Raw genomic sequence first — 20,000 nt, forward strand, 5'->3', positions numbered from 1 at the left:
GTGGCTCTGGTCGAAGGGGAGGCACTGCTCCCCAGTGCCCGCCACCACCTCCATGTTCTTGGCAGGGTCTCTGGGCGTGCTCAGGGTCTTCAGACGGTAAACTTTACGGCTGCTGGTGTCGGACAGATACAGGGCCTCGCTGGCTGGATCCATGGCCAGGTAATACTTATGTGCTGGGCTGGTGCTGCAGAGTGACAGGGGTGTGAGAGATCAGCGTGGCTTTCTAAGGCAGACAGGTGACTTTCACCTGCCGCTTCTGAGAATGACCACACAGTGGATACACCATGATGACCCATCTGGTCAATTAGTAATATAAAAAAAAAGTCTGCAAATACACTGGATTTTTGGTGGAGGAAACTTAAAATGATTCCAGTACATGCCAGTTTAAAGGATGAAAATATAGCCTATTTAGAAAAAAAACATTTGTAGTGAGTTTATGCTACACTGGAGAAGGCAGCCCAGCATGAAAACACAGAGTATTTAATGAGACAGTCAGCGAAAAATAATCTGCCAACTGAGGCAGCTCTAGCAGTGGGGGTGTGAGGTTTGGGTGAAATACAAGCACCGCCAAGACACAATGGAATAGCTTTTACAGCCGCTTATATATTCATTGAATTGTCACATTTTAATCAAACTGTGGATTATATGTGTACCTCTGAGCATGCACTTAATTAGGCCTCCAACTGCCAGAGAACAGACTGGTAGCATCAGTGAGAAGAACATTCAGGCAGCTTTACGTTTACTTATGAAAAGTGGTTAACTGAAAGGGTTAACTGTCATTAAACAGAGAATGAGTTGCACTAACGTAGGGATGATTGGGCCCCTCCAAACAAAGTCTAGTTTCAAGATAAGGTGGCTTTCAGAGCTCAGTGCCATCTGAGGCTGAGGCCTAAGACTCTGTACAGTGCATATGTTCTGTATACAGAGGGAGTCTGCAGTGTGAGTTTTGGTAGACAGAGAAACCTGTGTACTGTTTGTTGGACACTGTTCGGAATTCACAAAATGGCGGCAAAAAGCCCTGAAACCTGCATGTAAATAATAAATAATTAATGTTTTTAATTAATGTTTTTAATTAATGTTTTTTATGTGAATGGAAAATGTCAAATAGAAGTGGAGGAGAGAGTGGAGAAACAGTAAAGACCAGGGCAGTGGGGGGACAGTGAACAGTAAAGACCAGGGCAGTGGGTGGACAGTGAACAGTAAAGACCAGGGCAGTGGGTGGACAGTGAGCAGTAAAGACCAGGGCAGTGGGTGTGCAGTGAGCAGTAAAGACCAGGGCAGTGGGTGTGCAGTGAGCAGTAAAGACCAGGGCAGTGGGTGGACAGTGAGCAGTAAAGACCAGGGCAGTGGGTGGACAGTGAACAGTAAAGACCAGGGCAGTGGGTGGACAGTGAGCAGTAAAGACCAGGGCAGTGGGTGGACAGTGAGCAGTAAAGACCAGGGCAGTGGGTGTGCAGTGAGGTATCAGTGAGCTGTGTGTATACAGACAGTGTGAAATGTGTATTCTGGGAGAATGGACATGCATTTCAAAGACTCTTCTAGCACATTCTTAAAAGTTCAGGAGAACAGGCCTGCAGCCCTGTCCCCACACACCCTGTCACCACACACCCTGTCACCCTCTCATCACACACCCTCTCATCACACACCCTGTCACCACACACCCTGTCACTCTCTCATCACACACCCTGTCACCACACACCCTGTCACTCTCTCACCACACACCCTCTCATCACACACCCTGTCATCACACACCCTGTCACCACACACCCTGTCATCACACACCCTGTCACCACACACCCTGTCATCACACATCCTGTCACTCTCTCATCACACACCCTGTCACCACACACCCTGTCATCACACACCCTGTCACCCTCTCATCACACACCCTGTCACTCTCTCATCACACACCCTGTCACCACACACCCTGTCACCACACACCCTGTCACTCTCTCATCACACACCCTGTCACTCTCTCATCACACACCCTGTCATCACACACCCTGTCACCACACACCCTGTCACTCTCTTATCACACACCCTGTCATCACACACTCTGTCACCCTGTCATCACACACCCTGTCACTCTCTCATCACACACCCTGTCATCACACACTCTGTCACCCTGTCATCACACACCCAGTCACTCTCTCATCACACACCCTGTCATCACACACCCTGTCACTCTCTCATCACACACCCTGTCACTCTCTCATCACACACCCTGTCACCCTCTCATCACACACCCTGTCACTCTCTTATCACACACCCTGTCATCACACACCCTGTCACTCTCTCATCACACACCCTGTCACCACACACCCTGTCACTCTCTCATCACACACCCTGTCATCACACACCCTGTCACCACACACCCTGTCACTCTCTCATCACACAACCTGTCACCACACACCCTCTCATCACAGCTTCTCACCTGCAAATCCACATACACACAACTCACTGGTACCTCACACACGCACGCGCACACACACACCCAACTCGCTGATACCTCACACACACAGTCCAGGCTGTGGGAGTATTCAGATCTGCTGGAGAGAGAGCAAGACCTACACTACAGCTCTTTTCATATCCTCTCTGCCTAATATTCTTCTCCGCTTTAGTTTTCTTCCTTCATCTGCCTGACATTTCAGGAGGCTTTTCTAGTGAACAGTCAGGGCCATACAGTAAGAGTGACAGTGAAAAGAGCCCAGAGGTTTCTTGCCACTCTTGCCACTGCATTAAGTGTCTTTATGAGCTGCAGCACACAAAGAGACACACACAGAGAACTACTGAACACTGGGGCTTTAACACACCACTGGTTAGGGTAAGGGGCTAGGGAATGCATTATGTTATGTCACTTATGTCTTCACAAAGATAGAAGTACAAATATGTGTATGTATGTGGTGTGTGTGTGTGTGTGTGTGTTAAGTTTCAGTGATTGCACAATCACACACCCTGTCACTCACAAGTGAATTTGTCCTCTGCATTTAACCCATCCAACACCAGTGAACACACACTGGGATTCGAACTGGCAACCCTCCAGTCACAAGCCTGGTTCTCTAACCTTTAGACCACGGCTGCCCCGTTCAAGGGAGAGCGCGAACGCAGTCCCCCCCACTACCACAAATTATGTATTATGTATGTGAATGTGGTGTGTGTGTGTGTGTGCGTGTGTGTGTGTATGTGTGTGTGTGTGTGTGTGTGTGTGTGTGTATGTGGTGTGTGTGTGTGTATGTGTGTGTGGTGTGTGTGTGTGTATGTGGTGTGTGTGTGTGTGTATGTGTGTGTATGTATGTGCATGTGGTGAGTGTATGTGTGTGTGTGTGTGGTGTGTGTGTGTGTATGTATGTGCATGTGGTGTGTGTATGTGTGTGTGTGTGTGTGTGTGTGTATGTTTATGTGTATGTGTGTGTGTGTGTGTGTGTGTGGTGTGTATGCGTGTGTGTGTGTGTGTGGTGTGTATGCGTGCGTGTGTGTGTGTGTGTGTAGGTATCAGTGAGCTGTTTTTTCTTTCCATGTGTGTGTGTGTGTAGGTATCAGTGAGCTGTTTTTTCTTTCCATCTGCTGCATGTTGTGTTTATCACTGTGAAGGACACAGTTCTCTCCAACAGTTGGAGCTTCCACATGTCAGTGATATCAGATGGACTTCTGACATTTTCTCCCAAAGATGGCATCATTTTAAATCCTTGCTGTTTTCAAAGAGCAGTTCAATAAAGTCTTTTATTGAGTGACAGCACACATCTGGCTAATCCTGCGACTAACAGTGAAGTAGCAGTGGATGAGTCTCTACACGACACTTCCCACATCACGGCACTGACACACAGACAAATCAATGTGTGGACATATCTCAAGGAACGTCTATCATAAAAGAAATAAATAAAATAACTCTTTGATGTGCAAATTCTGAAAATGAATAATGCAATTTTTGTTGTGACAGATACAGACGAGGGTCATATTGCAGTGTCTACATTAGTGACATGTGGAAGACACATGTTTAATTAATACACATGTTTGAGGGAGGGAGACTGTACCTGTGTCTGGTGTCACGGTTCCTTTTGGACGCATATGATGAGGGGAGAGAAAAGACACAGTGTAAACGCTGAAATCCAGTGACACGCAGCATTCTGAACGGATTTTCTATTAACATATGGAGCCAGATTTACTCCACGACAGTGCATCCACTTACAAAAATAAGCGGGAAAAAATTCAGCAATGCAGTATGATTTTTCTACTTTTTGTTCAGATGCCACTGGTAATGATTAGTATTCATGTATTCTCAACAGAGACAGGCACTGCCATAAACTTCTCTTTCATAACAATACTTTAAAATGTCTTTGAAATCCATCTCCCTGCAGCCTGCCAAAGAATAAAACACAAAACGGACACACACAGGAGTGAAATAAGGTCAGTTTTCAACCCAAACCCAAGCCCTGAAAACACTACAGCTCTGTGTCTCTCCCTGTGTTTCAACCCAAACCCAAGCCCTGAAAACGCGACAGCTCCACGTCTCTCTCTGTGTTTCAACCCAAACCCAAGCCCTGAAAACGCGACAGCTCTGTGTCTCTCCCTGTGTTTCAACCCAAACCCAAGCCCTGAAAACACTACAGCTCCGCGTCTCTCCCTGTGTTTCAACCCAAACCCAAGCCCTGAAAACACTAAAGCTCCGCGTCTCTCCCTGTGTTTCAACCCAAACCCAAGCCCTGAAAACACTACAGCTCCGCGTCTCTCCCTGTGTTTCAACCCAAACCCAAGCCCTGAAAACGCGACAGCTCCACGTCTCTCTCTGTGTTTCAACCCAAACCCAAGCCCTGAAAACGCGACAGCTCTGTGTCTCTCCCTGTGTTTCAACCCAAACCCAAGCCCTGAAAACGCGACAGCTCTGTGTCTCTCCCTGTGTTTCAACCCAAACCCAAGCCCTGAAAACGCGACAGCTCCGTGTCTCTCTCTGTGTTTCAACCCAAACCCAAGCCCTGAAAACACGACAGCTCCGTGTCTCTCTCTGTGTTTCAACCCAAACCCAAGCCCTGAAAACGCGACAGCTCTGTGTGTCTCCCTGTGTTTCAACCCAAACCCAAGCCCTGAAAACGCGACAGCTCCACGTCTGTCCCTGTGTTTCAACCCAAACCCAAGCCCTGAAAACGCGACAGCTCTGTGTCTCTCCCTGTGTTTCAACCCAAACCCAAGCCCTGAAAACACGACAGCTCTGTGTCTCTCCCTGTGTTTCAACCCAAACCCAAGCCCTGAAAACACTACAGCTCCGCGTCTCTCCCTGTGTTTCAACCCAAACCCAAGCCCTGAAAACACTAAAGCTCCGCGTCTCTCCCTGTGTTTCAACCCAAACCCAAGCCCTGAAAACACTACAGCTCCGCGTCTCTCCCTGTGTTTCAACCCAAACCCAAGCCCTGAAAACGCGACAGCTCCACGTCTCTCTCTGTGTTTCAACCCAAACCCAAGCCCTGAAAACGCGACAGCTCTGTGTCTCTCCCTGTGTTTCAACCCAAACCCAAGCCCTGAAAACGCGACAGCTCCACGTCTCTCTCTGTGTTTCAACCCAAACCCAAGCCCTGAAAACGCGACAGCTCTGTGTCTCTCCCTGTGTTTCAACCCAAACCCAAGCCCTGAAAACACTACAGCTCCGCGTCTCTCCCTGTGTTTCAACCCAAACCCAAGCCCTGAAAACACTACAGCTCCGCGTCTCTCTCTGTGTTTCAACCCAAACCCAAGCCCTGAAAACGCGACAGTTCCGTGTCTCTCCCTGTGTTTCAACCCAAACCCAAGCCCTGAAAACGCGACAGCTCTGTGTCTGTCCCTGTGTTTCAACCCAAACCCAAGCCCTGAAAACGCGACAGCTCTGTGTCTGTCCCTGTGTTTCAACCCAAACCCAAGCCCTGAAAACGCGACAGCTCTGTGTCTCTCCCTGTGTTTCTCTGTTGTGTAGAAATGTCACGTAAGGAAACGTGTACTTGAGCTGGAGGATGTTGTAGGCGTGGCCGTTGGGAAGGATGCGGCGGACGAAGTTAAAGTCGCCCACGTAGACGCTCCCGTCCGGCCCGCACGTAAGCGCCACGGGAGCGAAGAGTTTGCTGTCCAGGGCGGGGCCGCTGCAGCCAGAGCAGGGGACGGTGCGATAATAACCATTACCCATCACCGTGGCGATCAGTGGAGGCTGCTGGGAGATAAAAATGTTTTCCCCGTTTCCTCTGTGGAGGATTCCTGGTGTCACAGGGAAGAGGAGAGCAGTTTAAACTCTTACAGGTTGGTGTTCAGTTGTGCACTTTTAACAGAGACACTCTATGTTTTGTCATAAACACACTGTCATCAAGCAGAGCATTTTTGGCAGCAGGATAATAAAGGCTCTGACTGACAGAAGAACATCTCTGATATATGCTAGTTATGAACCCATAAACACTGCTGATACTGCTGCTAATATAGGCTAGTTATGAACCCATAAACACTGCTGATACTGCTGCTAATATAGGCTAGTTATGAACCCATGAACACTGCTGATACTGCTGCTAACATAGGCTAGTTATGAACCCATAAACACTGCTGATACTGCTGCTAATATAGGCTAGTTATGAACCCATAAACACTGCTGATACTGCTGCTAATATAGGCTAGTTATGAACCCATAAACGCTGCTGATACTGCTGCTAATATAGGCTAGTTATGAACCCATAAACACTGCTGATACTGCTAAGATAGGCTAGTTATGAACCCATAAACACTGCTGATACTGCTGCTAATATAGGCTAGTTATGAACCCATAAACACTGCTGATACTGCTGCTAATATAAGCTAGTTATGAACCCATAAACACTGCTGATACTGCTAATATAGGCTAGTTATGAACCCATAAACACTGCTGATACTGCTGCTAATATAGGCTAGTTATGAACCCATAAACACTGCTGATACTGCTGCTATGTTTGCCGATTACATACAGTCTGCTTTACGTATATTATCATAGGTTTGGTTTGGAACATAAAACCACTCAGGTCACACAGGTATTCTAAGAGCTTTGTGTGTAAAGACAGGCTGGTTTACTCATGCGTGTGGTATGCGGTGAGGAGTACGGAGTTGTGTGTGTGTGTGTGTGTGTGTATGTGTGTGTGTTTGTGTGTGTGTGTGTGTGTGTGTGTGTATGTGTATGTGTTTGTGTGTGTCTGCATGTGTGCAGTATGTGTGCACGTGCGTGTGCGTGTGTGTGTGTGCGCGTGTGCACATTCTGGTGAGTAGCAGGGAGTGGGCAGGGTCCTGGTGAAATGTGGGGAGTGATGGGAAATCTCACCGCTCTGCAGATTGAGGACATGGTGCTTGTCGAGGGCCCACCCACCGAGACTGGAGCCAATCATCTCAAAGCCTTGGATAAGAGCCGTTCTCCTCTCCCACAAAATAAAGTCTGGACAGGACTCAAATTCATAGCCCACAGACACTACAGTTAACACAGACGGATACACACACACACACACACACACACAGGCACACACACACACGCACGCAGACGCACACACACACACGCACACACACACACAAACAGAGCAAGAGAGAGACAACAATTTCACTAAAGCTAGTCCGATGAGTGTTGACGGCACATTCAGACACATAAACCAATGGTGTAAAGTGTGTTCTGAGAATATGGTCATTATTGACAGCGTACTCTGCCAAGGATGAGTCCATTTCATTTACCGTGTCCAGGAAAGCAAATGTCTTTTCCTTACATAAAGCAGTGTCCAAAGCCAATCCAAAACAGCCCTCGAACGGACACATGCATGTTTATTCAGTACAAGCCTCTTCCCAGCAGACGAGCACTGTCAGCTGTGAGACTGATGTGGTGCGAAACCACACCCCCACCTGAAACGTGCAGAACGAAACCACACCCCCACCTGAAACGTGCAGAGTGAAACCACACCCCCACCTGAAACGTGCAGAGCGAAACCACACCCCCACCCGAAACTTGCACTTTTCAAGTCATAATATAGATGTTTTCATAATATAATATAAATATATGCTGTGTGAGACTGCATTACTGAACCACCATTATTCTATGCAGACCTTAATCCTAATCTCAATCAATCAATTCATCTGCCTGATGACCAGTTCCTGGAGCTGATTCGCACTAACTGTGATACAACTCAGAAAGGATCCACATATGCTCTATAAAAGTCTGTGCTGAAGCAAAACTGCACACAATTATATACGATCTGATTACCATACACAGTCACATTCCAGCTGACAATCTGACCCAATCATATACCAGCTCATAATCACACCCAATCATAGACCAGCTGATAATTACATCAAATCATAGACCAGCTTATAATAACATCCAATCATATACCAGCTGATAATCACACCCAATCATATACCAGCTGATAATCACACCCAATCATATGCCAGTTGACAATCAGACACTAGCATATACTAGTGGTGGGCAATTTGATTCATTTTAGTGAACCAATTCTTTCGAACAGTTCGAGAAACTGAGCTGAGTTTTTTCGGGTTTTCGAGTTTTGATTCTTTGCACTTCCGGTACATTTCCTCACGCGTTTCTTCACTCGGTGAATCTCACTGAAAAGACCTTTTTAACTGTCTAGATGACATCAAATACTGGATGGTGAGGAACTTCCTTCAACTAAAGGAGAACAAAATTGTAGTGATTATATTTGGCTCTCCTTGCTCTGTCACTAGCCTAAGCAGCGCCCTGACTGCAGATTTACACAGTGCAGTTAAAATTTTGCTGTCTTTTTGGACACTTCTTTGAATTTTAACAAACAAGTCAGTGGTGTTGAGAAGGGCACCTTTTATCAACTTAAAACCATAGCTAAATTAAAGCCATTTTTATCTCATAAGAGCCTGGACGCAGTCGCGGCTAGACTATTGCAGTATATGGGGTTGACCCATTCTGCCCTGTCTCGATTACAAATGGTCCAAAACAAAGCTGCTAGACTTTCAGCTGGAACCAAGAAAAGACAATGCATCACTCCTGTCCTGGCTCACTTACACCGGTTACCAGTGAAATACAGAATTGATTTTAAAATTGTACTATTTCTTTTTAAAGCTCTAAATGGATTAGCTCCACAATACATCACTGATCTGCTGATTCCATATTCTGCCCCTGGATCACTTAGGTCATCCTCACAACAACTCCTCTCAGTCCCCCACCGTCAGATGACAGTCTCAAGGACTGCAAGGAACGGGTTTGAGGCATTTATAGGAAAACAAGCCTGACTTAGTGTCACTTTCAAATGTTCTGGTATTCTATGTCAATGTTGCAATCCATCGTATAGGATAATGTGGTTTCTGATTGTCTGAGTTATAGTCCATAAGGTCCATCCAAGACAAGTCTTTTGTTTCTGTTACTGAAAATGAATCTGTCTGTGTGAACATGGTAAACAATGTTTTCTAGGCATTTGAATAAAAGTACATTTTTTTACATTCAGTGTTTGTGGTTATAGAATTAAACACACAAATGAACACAAAAGTGACAAAAAATCTGCAGCTCATAAAATTCATTCTAGAAGGAACACATACCTGAAATTTTGTACATAATGTCTTTGATATACATGAAATGTTCCCTGAAAATTTCACGTAAATTGGACATCTGCTACCAGGTGAAATGACCCCTGTTATAAAGTGCATGAAAAGCATTTTTCTAAATTGAGGTAAGACACTGTACCAACATTAACACTTTAATAATTCCAGAGGCTATTTATTCCTAAAGTGCCCATAAATGTGTGTGAAACTGTAAGAAATCAGCTCTGTACACTTTTATTTTCCTGACTTTTTATACGTCTAAATATGGTTCAGACAAATTCTGAAACCATATTTGGGCCCCTATATCTATTCAGCAATTCCATCCAGCACAAAACAAATTACAGATTTGGAATGTACAGGAAACATTGTGACCAAGTTACTGAGCTCCAAAGATCAGTAAAATGCCCCGTGACTGAAAAAAACTTTAACGGTAGTTTTCACAAGTACTAAATAAATTCTGAATGGAAAGGTTTTGGGAGTAGGGAGCTAAGATTTTGGGATACGTCATGTCAGAGTGTATTCTTCAAGACAAAAAATTATCAACCAATTCTGAGATGGTGTGGTGGATGCCTATAGCTCAAGTGACATTGAATGACCCATAGGAGATTAATCCTCTCTCCAGTGTCTCAGTATAACTCAGTACTAAATAAAAAGCTCCCTGGTTCCTGGTCTGGTTAAGTGGATCTGCAGATTACTGTCAAGTCTCTGTTTGGCTGAAACTGTTCCAGTGACTGACCATGGGCAGATGGAGGTGTCGGTGTAAGGCAAACACAGCCTTGAATGATTCTGCATTGCACGCTACTCATAATACAATTCTTGAGAATCAAAATGAAACAAAGACAACAAGCAGAACAAGAATATATTAGTAAAAACAAAACAAATATATGTAGATTATGTCTGAGATGAGATAAGTAAAGGAGCAGCTACATGCAAACCAGACAATGAAGAACTAAGAAACCAAACCAAGCCAAACGTTTTTCATGTGTAAAGAGTACTCAGCTACTTAACTACATAGAGAGAGACAAAGAGAGAGAGAGAGAGAGAGAGAGAGTAATAGACAGAGAGAGAGATATAGATAGCAACAGAGTGAGAGATAGAAAGAGAGCCAGAGACAGAGGGAGACATAGAGACAGAGAGAGAGGGAGGGAGAGAGATAGAGATGGAGAGAGATGGAGACAGAGATAGAGGGAGAGACAGAGACAGAGAGAGACAGAGAGAGAGATAGAGGGAGAGACAGAGACAGAGAGAGAGGGAGAGATAGAGGGAGAGATAGAGACAGAGAGAGAGATAGAGGGAGAGACAGAGACAGAGAGAGAGATAGAGGGAGAGATAGAGATAGAGGGAGAGACAGAGACAGAGAGAGAGGGAGAGAGAGATAGAGGGAGAGACAGAGACAGAGAGAGAGGGAGAGAGAGATAGAGGGAGAGACAGAGACAGAGACAGAGAGAGAGGGAGAGAGAGATAGAGGGAGAGACAGAGACAGAGACAGAGAGAGAGGGAGAGAGAGATAGAGGGAGAGACAGAGACAGAGAGAGAGGGAGAGATAGAGACAGAGAGAGAGATAGAGGGAGAGACAGAGACAGAGGGAGAGAGAGATAGAGGGAGAGACAGAGACAGAGACAGAGAGAGAGGGAGAGAGAGATAGAGGGAGAGACAGAGACAGAGAGAGAGATAGCGGGAGAGACAGAGACAGAGAGAGAGGGAGAGAGAGATAGAGACAGAGACAGAGACAGAGAGAGAGGGAGAGAGAGATAGAGGGAGAGACAGAGACAGAGACAGAGAGAGAGGGAGAGACAGAGACAGAGAGAGAGGGAGAGATAGAGACAGAGAGAGAGATAGAGGGAGAGACAGAGACAGAGAGAGAGGGAGAGAGAGATAGAGGGAGAGACAGAGACAGAGACAGAGAGAGAGGGAGAGAGAGATAGAGGGAGAGACAGAGACAGAGAGAGAGGGAGAGAGAGATAGAGGGAGCGATAGAGAGGCCACTCTTGAACCTTGGCATTGGGATTAGAATGGATTCCTGCACTGAAAACCCCTGAAACCCCATAAAGACTCCAGACTAATTGGATGCATTCCCAATGCTACTTGGTTGAGGGTGTCTGCACATCTCCAGAGCAAATTTCAGAGTGAAGACAGCCAGCTAGGTTGATTAATCACTGTATGCACCATATCACATTCATTCTTCAGTATCTTAAAGAAAAGAACCATGATGAGCAAACAACTGCAATCAGGACACTCGACTGTCTGTGCTAACAAGACCTCACGGCGTAATCAGTAGAACGGCCTCTTAGAACAGGAGAGAAAATTAGACACCGGCACTCAGCTCATGATGACAGGTTTTGAGGAGCTTCAGAAGAACAAACAGCTGCTTAAGAGACGTTCCGTTTATCTGGTCACTCAGACCATTACGTTTCTCTGTTCACATCAATTTTCCACTTCTGCTGTGAAATGCAGTGGAGCTCACATGTCTACTGCAGAAACACATGTGTCTCTTCTCTAAGGGATTCTAAGGGAGTCCTGAACAGAAAAAAACAGATCTGAATTTAATTATTATAATGAAAACTACAGGCCACATACTGCTTACCTTAGCAAGTGTTTCATTTGAGAATAAGACATTCAAAATGCATGAATAGGTCAGATAAACTCAAAGTGCCTTGTTTCTACAATCAAAATTAGAAATTAATAATATGCACAATTAACAATTGAAGCCATCTTTACATTGCCATTTGATTGCAAATACTGAGCTTACAAATGCTGTGCATGACAAACAGAAAAGCCTTAAACAGCCTTAAACAGCTTTAAACAGCTTTAAACAGAACCGACAGACAGATCAAGAAGATCACAGCATAGGTCAAACCTACATCAGTGTCTTCACTCATATAACTTCATTGACTGTCTCCATCAGTGTGTCTTCACTCACATAACCTCACTGACTGTCTCCATCAGTGTGTCTTCACTCATATAACCTCACTGACTGTCTCCATCAGTGTGTCTTCACTCATATAACCTCACTGACTGTCTCCATCAGTGTGTCTTCACTCACATAACCTCATTGACTGTCTCCATCAGTGTGTCTTCACTCATAACCTCACTGACTGTCTCCATCAGTGTGTCTTCACTTGTATAAACTCACCAACTGCCTCCGTCAGTCCCCACACCTCCTGGCCGTATATGTCTGTCTTATTCCAGCTGAGGATGTGGACCAGGCCTGGTGCAGCCGGATACTGTTTCTGGTACCGCCGACCCTCTATGACAGCGGAGACATGCACTTTGGTCAGGCCCGGGGGGACGGAGGAGTGTGTGAGGATGATCCTCAGTAGGGACTGGTAGCCTGGAGCCCTGGTGCTCAGGTAGCTCAGCTTCACAAAGCTTCCCGGAATGGGGACATCCTCCTGGACAGCCTGTGGCAACAACGCTCAGTCTCAACCTCATGCACTGGATATGAAATCACACCATCCAGCGAACACCCATGCAGTCCCCTTCACAGTGATTTGGATGCACCACTGAAGCCAAACTGGCAGACTGAGGAAATGACTTCATTAGACGCGAACCCGTAATGCCTGTAACTGTAATTACACATTTACCCTGGCAGCAAATGAACTTACCTCGTGCCAGTGCTTTGGAATGAAAAAGAAAGAATTCCGGCTCATTCTAGCACTACAGCCTGGGTGTGTGGATATGCGTCAGCAGCAGGTTCTTGGGAACCGAGGTGAAATGAGCTCGTAGCAGCTTTTTTCTCTTTTAACTGACTGATCAGTCATGCAGTTAATTAGCGTGAGACTGTGAGGAGAACGTGGAGCTGGGGAGGTGCAGTGCTCCATCTCTCTAGGATGGATGAGCACTCACATTATTTCACAGTCCTCCTCTCTTCAAAACAGCACATGTCTATGTAACAACACACAGATCTATCTAACAACACACATGTCTATGTAACAACACACAGATCTATCTAACAACACACATGTCTATGTAACAACACACAGATCTATGTAACAACACACAAATCTATGTAACAACACACAGATCTATGTAACAACACACATATCTATCTAGCAACACACAGATCTATGTAACAACACACATGTCTATGTAACAACACACAGATCTATCTAACAACACACAAATCTATGTAACAACACACAGATCTATGTAACAACACACAGATCTATGTAACAACACACGTCTATGTAACAACACACAGATCTATGTAACAACACACATATCTATGTAACAACACACATATCTATCTAGCAACACACATATCTATCTAGCAACACACATATCTATGTAACAACACACAGATCTATGAAACAACACACGTCTATGTAACAACACACAGATCTATGTAACAACACACAGATCTATGTAACAACACACAGATTTATCTAATAACACACATATCTATCTAACAACACACATATCTATGTAACAACACACAGATCTATGTAACAACACACAGATCTATGTAGCAACACACATATATGCATGGTTGAGATGTACATCTTTTCAGTATATTATAGAGTGAATGTGAAGGAAAGAACCAAGCTCAGTATGTGCTTACTGCATTGTAGGAGGAGAAATGTGGAGTTTACCTGGAGCTCTGGAATAGCAGGGCCGCGCAGGGCACACTCCCCTGTGTATCTGCTTAGAGGAGAGGGGAGCACTATGGGATAGGGACTGACAAAGTTCTTAATGTCACATGACGGAGGTGGAGACTCCACCCTGGACATCACCATTTTGTCCAGCACTATGAAGCTATTCCACGGCAGCCAGACTGTGCGCCTCTGAGTGATAAACGGTGACCTCTGAAAAACCAGGGTCACGGACACTGCTCCTGCTGACACCAGGTCAAAACTGGGATGAGGGGAAGAGAGAGCGAAGATTAGTGAACAGCGTTAAGAAAATGTATAACACTATCATTAGAATGTATGAGCTCTCATGCCTCACTACACAGCCCGCCATCTCCACCCTCATAATTATCTTCACATTAAATCACTAAACTAAAGCTAGTGTGATACTGTGTGTTCATCATGACTTTTATTTCTATTTTTACGTGATTATTTTTACAGTCAATACCAGTGACACAGTAGAGAAAATGGCATAATGTGAAAAGATGACATTAAACTCGTGTAGGGGAAGGACGGGGCAGGTCTGGTGTAACAGCACCGAAAACGATGACGTGGATGATGATGAAGATGATGATGATGAAGTTAACCCTATGTAAAATAAGCCCCCACCTGCCGTCTGGTCGGCTGAGGGTGAAGCCGTACTCAGGGTGTTGGAGGAATGTGATGTTCACTCCAACCAGAGGTGTGTCGTCCTCGGCCAGCACCTGCCCACGCAGCACGGCCACAGAGCTGCCGTAGGAGAGCAGGTATTCAGCCACACCTGAGCTCCACGCTGCAGTCAGCACATGCTCATACAAAGTGTCTAACAGCTGAATAAAATTCATTATATTTATAAGAATTCATTTTATGTTGTGTGTGAATGCAAACAGCTTAGCAAATAGCCATGGCATAACTATACTAATTTAAAAGGGGGAACTGTGTGCTGTGTTGCACTGTATAATTTCTGTCAGTAACAAAATCCATCTCATTCAGCTATTTGGACAGTTTATGAGGTGTGTGTGTGTGTGTGTGTGTGTGTGTGTGTGTGTGTGTGTGTGTTATGGTGTGTGCCGTGTTGGATATGTGCTGTGTCTTTATGAAAATGTGGGTGTGTGCATGTGTGTGTGCGTGCGTGTGTGTGTGTGTTTGTGTTGAAGATGTGATGTGTGTTTGTGGTTGTTGTGTTGGGAGCAATTAGTGACCTTGGTCGTTTCAAAAATGTGTGTCCATAAAACTGTCAATTTTACTGTGCAACCAAACAAGCCTCCTCCTAAACTCTAGAGAACAGTATGAGCTGTAAACAGATAAGTCAGATATTTGAGTCACTGGAAATGCTTTACAAATCTCACAGACCGGGACACTACATCACTCTATTCACCTCAGATGGAGATCGTGACAAACAAAAGATTGATAAAAACTCAATCTCAAGTCCTGAATGAACATGTCAAAAGTGGCACTAAGCGTGGGACCAGTGTGGAAGGAGTGCCTGTCTGAGGACAACCTGAGGAAAACTACGCTGTTTCTGGCCAAGGCCAGGAGACAGCCTCTGGCTCTCTCTCTCTCTGCTGCTTTTCAGACTCCAGTTTGGCCTGAGAGTGACATACTGGCTGGGCTTAATATCCACTGGCTGCACTGGCTCTGAGTTTGCCTTCCAATCCAACCTCACAGTAACAGAATCCATTCACTTATTTGGATAGTCTATGTGTGGTGGCTGTGTGTGTGTGTGTGTGTGTGTGTGTGTGTGTGTGTGAGTGTGTGTGTGTGTGTTTGTGTGTGTGTGTGTGTATGTGTATGTGTGTGTGTGTGTGTGTGTGTGTGTCTGTGTGTGTGTGTGTGCATCTGTGAACTGTCTGCTTCATAAAAAGGGCTCCATCATATTTCTTCTCTCTGACAGTGAACCAGGGGCGTTCAGGAAAATTCATGGTGACACTTTTATATCCACAGTAGCATAAGAACTCATAAAGTCTGAATATACAACAAACAATCTGATTTTATATGATTACATATTGATAAAGACAGGAATAAAACACCGACTGGCCTGACATGGCCTGATGCGCACACTCATGCATGTATACACACACACACACACACACACACCTGCTGGGGAAGGGGACATCTCCGTGGAGAGTGTGGGTGCCAGCCTTGCCTATGAGAAAGCGGACCCTCTGGAAGAAGTGCTGGGCTGGCTGGGTGATGGGGGGTGAGGGGCTTTGGCTGTGCTGGAGCAGGGTGAGAGGGTCAGGGGCTCCCTGACACAGGGCCTGTCTGCTGCAGCTCACCTGCTCACAGCAGTCTGGGTCCACACAGTCTACAAGACCATCTGCAACAAAACAACAGCAAACAGCAAACAGACTGTGAATCCTACACACTCTTAGACGTGTCACCCTTCTCATTCCAACACAGGCTTCAGCTTCAGCCTCCGCACACCGTTCCAAAATTAAAACCATTTCCTCTCTGGGATAATGAGCAATATGACACCCCGAGTTCTCTGCCCTATCCAGAAATGGCATCCAAAAAACATTTACATTAGCCTTACCCACATTCAGCACTGTGACATTTGCAGAAGGTTTGACTTTCCAACCAAACTGAACTGGCAAATAATACAGAGTCTCCCCCTGTTTTTCAAATAGCTTTCCCTGACCTCAGAGCGAGAATGTGGTTTGGACCAACGCTGGGCGATAGCATCAGCTAAATGGCAGGGCATTTCCATAAATGTCGTGTTTTTTTCAGTGGGGAATCATATTGGCATTTCAACCCCAGCACAATACAGAGCTGAAAAAGGCCAGTAAAGTCTTCTCTCTGGGAGCAGTGAAACCAGAGATGCTTTTCACCTGTGTGTAAGCACTCCACTCTCTTCCTCTTTCACCCTCATTCTTTCTCAACAGCTGTTGTGCCTTAGTGCTCTGTCTCAGTCTAGAGGCAGCAGCTCATTGGCTAGATGGAGTGGCAGTTCAAGGTCGTCCCTGTTTGAGAATGCAAACAATTACATTCAATTGTCCACTACAAGCCTTACGTAAACAATTCTGTTTAGAATAAACAATATATTTATCTTGAAGATTGTCGCCTGAAGTCGTGAATATTTCAGAGGCACAGATGTGAAAGAGTCTCATCTACATGTACCTGCACTCTCTGGTTACAGGAGTGTGACTACAGGTGACCATGTTCAGGTGTGAGTGAAGCGTAAGATGCTCCCACCTGACTGGCTGAAACAGTGTGAGGAACACGGTTTAGGCTGATCACCGGTTTGGCTGGTTTAAGTGGATTTTCTTTTTTTTGGGGGGGGGGGGGGGTCACCTGGGTTGCTTATTTTTGATACGTTACTCCTCATCCTTTATAATACAAAATGAAGGGTTAGGGTTAGGGTTTCAGTCATTTCGCATATTTTTTGTTATAGTTGTTGACAAACTTCGTTACGTCACCATGTGCATATGTCTTTAGCATATAGGTCTTCGATAGTCATTTCCATTTAATGACACCTCATTTAGAGAATAAATGTTGTTTAAATGAGTGCTTGCTTAGGCAGCGAGCACAGAACTATGTTATGGGGTTTGATTTCTCTTCATAGAACTGAATGCTGTCTGGGGTGTTTTTTGCCCCATAGTTTCTGAGAGCATCTGGACTGTTGCTATTTGAAATGACTAGCGCAGTCAGAGAAAAGGCACAGTCAGGGAAAAGGCACAGTCAGAGAAAAGGCACAGTCAGGGAAAAGGCACAGTCAGAGAAAAGGCGCAGTCAGGGAAAAGGCACAGTCAGGGAAAAGGCACAGTCAGAGAAAAGGCGCAGTCAGGGAAAAGGCGCAGTCAGAGAAAAGGCGCAGTCAGGGAAAAGGCACAGTCAGAGAAAAGGCACAGTCAGAGAAAAGGCGCAGTCAGGGAAAAGGCGCAGTCAGAGAAAAGGCGCAGTCAGAGAAAAGGCACAGTCAGGGAAAAGGCACAGTCAGGGAAAAGGCACAGTCAGGGAAAAGGCACAGTCAGAGAAAAGGCACAGTCAGGGAAAAGGCGCAGTCAGGGAAAAGGCGCAGTCAGGGAAAAGGCACAGTCAGAGAAAAGGCACAGTCAGAGAAAAGGCGCAGTCAGGGAAAAGGCGCAGTCAGGGAAAAGGCACAGTCAGAGAAAAGGCACAGTCAGAGAAAAGGCACAGTCAGGGAAAAGGCGCAGTCAGAGAAAAGGCACAGTCAGGGAAAAGGCACAGTCAGGGAAAAGGCACAGTCAGAGAAAAGGCGCAGTCTGAGAAAAGGCACAGTCAGGGAAAAGGCACAGTCAGAGAAAAGGCGCAGTCAGGGAAAAGGCGCAGTCAGAGAAAAGGCACAGTCAGAGAAAAGGCACAGTCAGAGAAAAGGCACAGTCAGAGAAAAGGCGCAGTCAGGGAAAAGGCACAGTCAGAGAAAAGGCACAGTAAGAGAAAAGGCACAGTCAGAGAAAAGGCACAGTCAGGGAAAAGGCACAGTCAGGGAAAAGGCGCAGTCAGGGAAAAGGCACAGTCAGGGAAAAGGCGCAGTCAGGGAAAAGGCACAGTCAGAGAAAAGGCGCAGTCAGGGAAAAGGCGCAGTCAGGGAAAAGGCACAGTCAGGGAAAAGGCACAGTCAGAGAAAAGGCACAGTCAGGGAAAAGGCACAGTCAGGGAAAAGGCGCAGTCAGAGAAAAGGCGCAGTCAGGGAAAAGGCGCAGTCAGAGAAAAGGCACAGTCAGAGAAAAGGCACAGTCAGGGAAAAGGCACAGTCAGAGAAAAGGCGTAGTCAGAGAAAAGGCGCAGTCAGGGAAAAGGCACAGTCAGGGAAAAGGCGCAGTCAGAGAAAAGGCGCAGTCAGGGAAAAGGCGCAGTCTGAGAAAAGGCACAGTCAGAGAAAAGGCACAGTCAGGGAAAAGGCAGAGTCAGGGAAAAGGCACAGTCAGGCTGCTTCTCAATCATTCAGAGCATTAGAACAGAACACACTTTACAGCTCCGCAGCTAATTCATTTTGTTTAACATGATTTTAACAGTGTAAAGTGTTTGGAAAATCACTCAACACACTGAGAGCATTTGCAATAGCTGTTTTACAGTGATGCTGGGCAGAAAAGGCAGGGTGAAGGGGAGGGGAGAAACAGAGTTTCTTTGTGACAAAATATCTAACAGTTAATGTGTGTGAAATGTGCGACGCCTAACTGAGCTAACAAACGTTCGCTATCTCTGTCATAAAGCCATGCTAGAGAGGAGCACATGACATGGCCAGTGATTGGTCTGGCTTTTTTCTCAGAGGAAAGTCCACATCCTCAGGGGCTAGTCACACGTGGATCCTGATACGGATGTAGCTGGAGGTGGAAGGAGAAACTGAAATGAAAAGAACAGGAGCTCCGCTGATCAGGATTAAAGACACAAGGCCTGGCTCTCATCTGAAACCCTCTCCACACATCAGGCACCCTCCTTGAGAGAATCTGGCCCTGAGGATTCCCCACTGAAAATAATATCTATACAGCACAGGGTGTGGGCGTGGTTTATGCTAATGAGGTCCTCTTACCTCCGTCGTTGTCTGTGTCGTCATTACATTCTCTCTCTGTGACGACGTCACAGCCTGGACCACTCCAGCCCACCTGGCACACACAGCGCCAACCACTTTGCTCCAGAGTACAACGGCCCTTTCCGTTACAGAGGCCAGGACAACCATCTGACACAAAGCACAAAAACACAACACTCTTACTCACCTTCAACAGTAGCATCTCACAGCACCAAAACAAATTCACTCCTTTCACTCTAACACCACACTCTAACATACACAGTCAGATACCTTCACACACTAACATACACTATCAGATACCCTCACACTCTAACATACACTGTCAGATACCTTCACACACTAACATACACTGTCAGATACCCTCA

The 20,000-nt window shown here is 45.8% G+C and overlaps 1 protein-coding gene across 1 annotated transcript in view; it reads right to left on the bottom strand.

Annotated features, from left to right (window-relative positions):
- LOC115805130 (teneurin-1-like) overlaps positions 1 to 20,000 on the bottom strand; it is a 133,649-nt gene that overhangs the window by 28,407 nt on the left and 85,242 nt on the right. Inside the window, exons 12-20 of the mRNA XM_030765610.1 lie at positions 19,639 to 19,785; positions 16,242 to 16,464; positions 14,775 to 14,894; positions 14,130 to 14,391; positions 12,671 to 12,938; positions 7,292 to 7,435; positions 5,964 to 6,213; positions 4,032 to 4,052; positions 1 to 184 (exon numbers count right to left, since the gene is read on the bottom strand). The exon at positions 1 to 184 is cut by the window's left edge and continues 49 nt beyond it. Coding sequence (XP_030621470.1) covers positions 1 to 184; positions 4,032 to 4,052; positions 5,964 to 6,213; positions 7,292 to 7,435; positions 12,671 to 12,938; positions 14,130 to 14,391; positions 14,775 to 14,894; positions 16,242 to 16,464; positions 19,639 to 19,785 — 1,619 coding nt within the window. The remainder of the gene's footprint in view (positions 185 to 4,031; positions 4,053 to 5,963; positions 6,214 to 7,291; positions 7,436 to 12,670; positions 12,939 to 14,129; positions 14,392 to 14,774; positions 14,895 to 16,241; positions 16,465 to 19,638; positions 19,786 to 20,000) is intronic.

This window comes from Chanos chanos, chromosome 2 (genome assembly GCF_902362185.1).
Source record: "Chanos chanos chromosome 2, fChaCha1.1, whole genome shotgun sequence".
Lineage (NCBI taxonomy): Eukaryota > Metazoa > Chordata > Actinopteri > Gonorynchiformes > Chanidae > Chanos > Chanos chanos.